Source organism: Cynara cardunculus (assembly GCF_001531365.2).
Source record: "Cynara cardunculus var. scolymus isolate 2C chromosome LG 11, CcrdV1, whole genome shotgun sequence".
Lineage (NCBI taxonomy): Eukaryota > Viridiplantae > Streptophyta > Magnoliopsida > Asterales > Asteraceae > Cynara > Cynara cardunculus.
Window position 1 is genome coordinate 13,894,719 of NC_037538.1, and position 6,711 is coordinate 13,901,429.

Genomic DNA, 6,711 nt, shown 5'->3' on the forward strand with positions numbered 1-6,711 from the left:
AGAGAGAGAGAGAGAGAGAGAGAGAGAGAGAGAGAGAGAGAGAGAGAGAATGTGATTAATGTATTCTTTTACATACATATGAAGTGAAAAAAAACTACTTTTTATCTATTTTGAGCCATTTACAATCTCAAGGGGTTATGTTGAAAAGAATTAAGGAGGTTAGTGATAAAAATAGATAAATAAATAAAGTATGGTGGTCAAATCGAGAAAAATGGAAAACTTCTGTGGCCAAACTTGCAATCATACTTATAGGTTTAGTATATATATCACACACACATATATAGAGACAGATGTATAGATATATCTTGCTTATATATAGATACGGATATAGAGAGAGAAAACCGCAGATTTCTATATAAACCGGATGCCAAATCCAATTGTTTCCCAAATTTGAGAAAATAGGGTGAGGTTTTTGTTGAACGAGAGGAGAGAGAGGGAGAGAAAATGGCGGATTCAAGCGATTCTGTCTCCATTGACATGGAAACGAGCTCTCTTGCAGGAAAGGTTTGCAGATTAAACCACCATTTATACCTATATTAAATGAGATTGAATGTGTATGCTTAACTTGAGGAATGCACATTTGTTTGCGTATTGTGTATTTTCGTTCGAGTTTTTGCTTTTTTAATTTTATGCAATGATTATTGAGTAATCTGCAGATACTAGCAAGATTTTCATTGATTGATTGGATAGGAGATGCATACATTTCACATTAATTTGATTCAGCGTTTTGCTTTTGATTCTTTGTTAATCAAATGAAGCTAGAATGTGTATAAAGTAATCAAAACCTGATTGTTGATTATAGAATTTCGTTTTTTAGTTTTATTTATTACTTTTTGTTCTTAAATGCGTTTTGATTCCATTTTATGTATGATCGACAACCAACTGTAAAGAAACAAATGCTTTCTTCATCTGTTTTATGCGTGGTGTTTAATTTTAGTTTGACGTTGAAGTGTAATCTACTTGTAATTATCAGAAATTTATATTTCACGTAGAGGATTTGCTTTCTTTTTGGTTAAGTTTGCTTTTCAGTGGTTCAGTAAATTTTAAGTAAACGGTAGGTAAATGTCTAATGATTCAAGAAATAATTTTTTAAAGTTCATTCTTTAACTTCTTGTTTACTATCTGTGTTTTAATCATTTTCTTTGCAAGGGGAATTTATTTGTCGCCCTCCCCCTTCTTCATATATCTAATCGCTGAGCGATATTGCTGACATCAAGGAAGTGGGGACAATTGCTGAATCGTTAGCAACATGACCTTCATCTATAAAGTTCTGTTTTCAGATAGAAAAACATTGTCAAACCTCATTCCATCTATCCATCGATGTTTGCAGTTTGGAGTTACTCTTTAACATCAGTGCAATATGAGTATTTTTTCTATGATTAATCTTGCTTTATAGTTTTCCTCACTCTCCTAGGTTTGCTGAATAAGAGAGTTCTTCGTGAAGATAAACAAATTTATAGAATTTGACGTTTATAATTTGTGTATGAAATCCTTTGTTTGATGCAAGCATTGTTGTAAGCATAGATTCTAATGCAAGGCTCTAAAACAAGTTCATAGGGCCCAAGGGTGTAATAACGTAAATGGAAGTATGCATGTAATTAGAGATCCCACTAAAACATGCATGCATCAACCAAGTGTTAATGTGTTGTCAATGTAGATTACTTCTGTGAAAAATTAGATAATGTTTCTATGGGTTAGATATATATATATCTTTGCTTGACAGAAAGAGAATAAGCGTTCATTTGATCTTGATCCTTGTGGATCGAATAGGGTAAATACTTCTGCTACGAAAAAAGGTTGTGATAAGAAACACTCAATTTTTCGCAGCATGTTTATTTTTTTATCGACTATCAAGACATGTTTTAGTATTCGACCATGGTCAAGGGACCTTTGGCCTTAAGTTGGTCATGTCTTGGTCTGGATAAATTCTATGCTATGTGAAAAATATTATGTATTTGTAAAGAATCAGGGAGGGAGTTGCTGGTGGCCTCTTTTGTTCTTCTATAGTACTTACCCATTTAAAGCTTCTATAAACAAGTTACATTGAATAAATATGCTGGCAAAATTAGGCATATCATTGAAAATGAATTTATTTTCAATCACGTTCTTTTTGTTATACGAATTAATGCCTTTAGTAATGCATTCAGGAGCACATTGTAAAAACTTCCTATGGATTTGTTAATGTTGCCGTATTTGGGGACCAGGACAAGCCCGCTTTGATTACATATCCAGATATAGCTTTAAATCGTAAGTGATCTTACATTTTCATTTTACTTGTTATATGAATAGATGTTAACTGAAACAGGTGGTTTTGAAGCATTACATGACAGTTTATCCCTTATTATCATTATGGTGATCTCACCTCGTTCTTGGATCTGAGTTGTTTGAGAAATTTGAAATTGTTGCTACTTTACAATTTTTTTGCTCCACTTATTGCGTATAAACAGAATTATTACATATTTGAAAAAAATGATCTTGCTTTGTGCTTTTCACCTTCATAATCTTCACTTGCATCGAATGATATTTGGTGAAAAATGAGCATTGAAGCAAGTCAATTAATGGAATATCTCTTCCATCAATAATGATGTGTATGTTTGCCTGTTTGCACAGATATGTCCTGTTTCCAAGGTCTTTTCTTATGCCCAGAAGCATTTTCTTTGCTGGTTCATAACTTCTGCATATACCATATAAGCCCCCCTGGCCATGAGGTCAGTGATCAGTAGCTTTTCAGTTTTTCTTTATAAATTTTCTATGACAAGCATTTTGAATTTCTTCAACTGCATCCTATCTTATATGGTACATCCTTAAGAGCTTTTGCAGTTAGGAGCTGCTGCAATGTCTTATGATGATCCGGTGTTGTCTGTTGATGACTTAGCTGATCAGGTTGCTGAGGTTCTTGATTATTTTGGGTAATCTTTTTCGTTTATTTGGTTCCTATTGTGGATTTGTGGGTAACTGTAGTTTTGGTAGCTAAGAACTTTCTAATAAAGTCTCACCCCTTTAACACATCTCCTTTATGCTCATTTCATCTGGAAGCATCCCTTCCCCCGCCTCTTTGTACAGTAGTAGTTGATTTGGAGGAATTTGAACATACAAAAAGTTTTTTTCTTCTTTTCCTCATGAATTGCTCTTGCAGACTTGGTGCAGTTATGTGCATGGGAGTAACAGCCGGTGCATACGTACTCACCCTATTTGCTGTAAGGCACATCCTTTGTATAACGTGCAAAATTAAATTCTGAATTTGCAAGGTTTAATGGGGTCCCTCTGCATCTTTTGTCTAACAGATAAAATATACACGACGTGTGCTTGGTCTCATACTTGTTTCTCCTCTATGCAAAACACCCTCTTGGACAGAATGGTTGTGTAACAAGGTTCATTGTCAATATGCTTTTCTTTCTTTAACCCACTGGGCTAATGAGTGAGATAACTCTCCATTAACTTAATCAGCTCTTGTTTACAGGTCATGGCAAACGTACTTTATTATTACGGGATGTGTGGTCTTGTAAAGGAGTTATTGCTGATCCGTTATTTCAGCAAGGTGTATATCATCTTCCTGTTTGTGGTACTCATTTGGTTCTTGAATCTTGACAACTAGATGATTTGGTTGTGTCTTGATGATTAAATGACAGGAAGTTCGTGGAGGTGCTATAATTCCAGAAACGGAAATAGTTCATTCATGTAGAAGAGTAAGTCCTCCATTTATCCTAGTTACATAGAGATTGTGAATCATGTTCCTCAGCATGAATTATGCTTTCTGCAGTTGCTTGGTGAGAGGCAGAGTCCCAATGTACTGAACTTTCTTGAAGCTATGAACGGGTAAAATTCTTTTGTAACTATTACTTACTTTCTTGTCAAAAAAAAATCATTGGAATGACGATGACAAATGTTACGTTAATTGTGCTCTATATCTGCATCAAAAGATTGTCAAAAAATATATTTCATAATCTCTTATTCCTTGAGTAAATTATAGACCCCTTTATATACCCTAACTGTTTCCCTCATACTTGGGAAAAGAAAAACAAAAACAAAAACAAACGGAAAAAAATTGCATTTTTTCAGTTCTTTCTACACTTGCATATCGTTTTGAGTCCCAGCTTGTCTCTGTGTTATGTTAACTCAGTAATGACATACACAAAGTGTATGGGTGGACATCAATTTGAAAACTCAATAGAATTTCGAAAATGATTTTAGGATTTCAGCATGGTTTAATGTAGACATATATGGTATTTTGATTATAATGAGTATCCTTAATTCCATGATTTGGCTCAGGATGGTTGTCTAATGTGAAAATCAATTTTTGTTGTCCACAGGAGACCAGATATCACTGAAGGACTGAAGAGATTGCAGTGTCGTTCCCTGATCTTCGTGGGAGAGAATTCTCCATTCAATTCCGACTCTCTCCACATGACTTCAAAACTAGATAGAAGATTCAGTGCATTGGTAGAGGTATGCAGCACAGACTTTTATAGAAGTTCATTACTGTTATATGTTTGACACATCAAGCTTTTTAGCCACCAAGGGACTCATGAAAATGACATAATGAATCACTGATCCACATTTAGTTGTTATCCTATTCGTTTTGCTATTTAACATTATTATTTTCTGGGGATTATTCAGTTATAATGTAATTAGGGATTCTCACTTAATCAAGATACGATTTTTGGGGTCATTTACTTGATGTGAGGAGAAAAATGAGGATGTGACCTACCAAAATGTAGAATGGGAAGCTGAGAAATGGAATAAAGGCACCATCTTGACATCAGTGATTGACCCTTTTTTTCTTTGGTAACCGTGGGTGTCTGGGCCAGCTTGTGTAAGCCCATTGGGTTTTAGAGAGAGCAGCCAATAAAATTTTTAGTGGCCCTAACGAGACTTGAACCGGCAACAGGGTTGCAAAACATCAAGGCCTAGCTTTTATTTGCCAGTTGAGCTGGCCCGCAAGGCTACCCTTTATTCACGAAGGCAATCTATTGGGAGGAGGCCCAAGGTGCCGGTTGAGCTGGCCCGCAAGGCTACCCTTTTTTGGACCTAGCTACTTGGCTTTCATTGCAAACAATATTTCCTTTGAATGCAGAAGGGAACACCACATTTCTTATGCACAAACTCATTTTGGACAAAATTTATTTTCCATTTACATTTCCACACGTGGTTCAAGATCGTTCATTCTTTCAAACTACAACTTCTTTACTTTTTGACATTTTAACAAGAATTTTGGTTAGCTTGTAGGTCCCAATCCCATCCTCTCTACTCCTAACCAATGGTCATTATTTGATTTAACGATGGTTATGTGTATTAATAGGTTCAGGGATGTGGATCGATGGTAACAGAGGAGCAACCAGATGCTATGCTGATACCACTGGAATATTTCCTGATGGGATACGGATTCTACAGGCCCTCTCAGATGAACGTAAGCCCAAGAAGCCCGTTAAGCCCGACTTCCATCTCCCCAGAGCTTTATACACCAGAAAGCATGGGTTTGAAGCTAAAGCCCATAAAAACTCGACTTTCGCAAATCTGAAAGGACGACGGTATGTTTTTTTTTGTAATTCTATGCATCTGTCATGAGATTAGTAGTTTCCAGTTGCATATTATAGGAGGGGAAGAAAGTATGGAGGTATATAGATGATATAGGAGAGAAAAAAATGATAGATTGAAATTATTTAAACTAGAGGAGGATAGTCATGTACAATAAATGCTGTTCTATACTTATGATGGTAAAGGAAATCAATAAATTTTAAAGGTGGGTTACCTTTTTCTGTTTTTGTGAAACCTATTTGATGTTCTTTTTTATATACATCATCATAAGTTAATAAATGAGTGTCTTTCTGCTATCGTATGTAATTCGATTGAAATCAGATAGAAATACTGTATACGATTGTGTACAAGCGAATGGCTCGATCCGGAAGGTGGTTTAACCATTAACCGTTACCATGTTAACGTGACGAACAATGTGACATATGATTGTGTACAAGCATACACATTTTTGTGTACGATACTACAAGTTTACATACTCATTAATAGTGCTTCTGTATGATGCGTGTCGTCGGCATATAAAACTTACATTCTCCCACTTGCACAGTAACACAAACGTAGTAACATGTCATTGCCCCTAAGACTATATGTAAATGCGCTTTCGAAAAGAGCAATTTGATTGATCTAATCAATCATATGGTAAATTCGTTCGTTAAATTTTTGTTTCACGATATTTTGATTTGAACTTAAGACAGAGATCTAATTCATCATTTGAAAGTTCAAGATTATGTTTGTCGATTCCAATAAATTTGTGTTACTAATCCACTTGTGCTTGGCCATCTAACTCGTATAAGTTTATGAAAAATAATCTGAAAAAGAAAACCAAGCATCCATCTATCGAGCAATTATTGAACGCATTGAGTTCGTGCATGTAACTAGAAATCCAAAGTATTACAATTATCGAACCCATCAAACACATTCAGCTCATAATTGTTGCTGAATTTAAAGTAGATCGAACCCATCAAACACATTCAGCTCATAATTGCTGCTGAATTTAAAGTAGATCGAACAATTATCGAATCCATTGAGCTCATACGTGTTATTTAAAATTTTAATGTATTTATCAAATAGTTCTTGAAACAGATCGAGTGAATATACAAATTTCTTGAAATTTAATGTATCTATATCTATACTATATTATAAAGCATTTGACTAAAACTTTTAAAAACTCTTAAAACT

At 34.9% G+C, this 6,711-nt stretch overlaps 1 protein-coding gene across 1 annotated transcript; it reads left to right on the forward strand.

The window, feature by feature from the left end:
- The first annotated feature begins 333 nt into the window (after positions 1-333).
- Positions 334-5,761, forward strand: LOC112521649 (protein NDL2). Its single transcript, XM_025130630.1, has 11 exons — positions 334-504; positions 2,148-2,247; positions 2,611-2,708; positions 2,821-2,909; positions 3,137-3,197; positions 3,285-3,371; positions 3,461-3,538; positions 3,630-3,686; positions 3,761-3,816; positions 4,311-4,446; positions 5,300-5,761. Exons 1-11 carry the CDS (start codon positions 445-447, stop codon positions 5,516-5,518), a joined length of 1,041 nt encoding a protein of 346 aa, XP_024986398.1. The 5' UTR covers positions 334-444; the 3' UTR covers positions 5,519-5,761.
- The last annotated feature ends 950 nt before the right edge of the window (positions 5,762-6,711 follow it).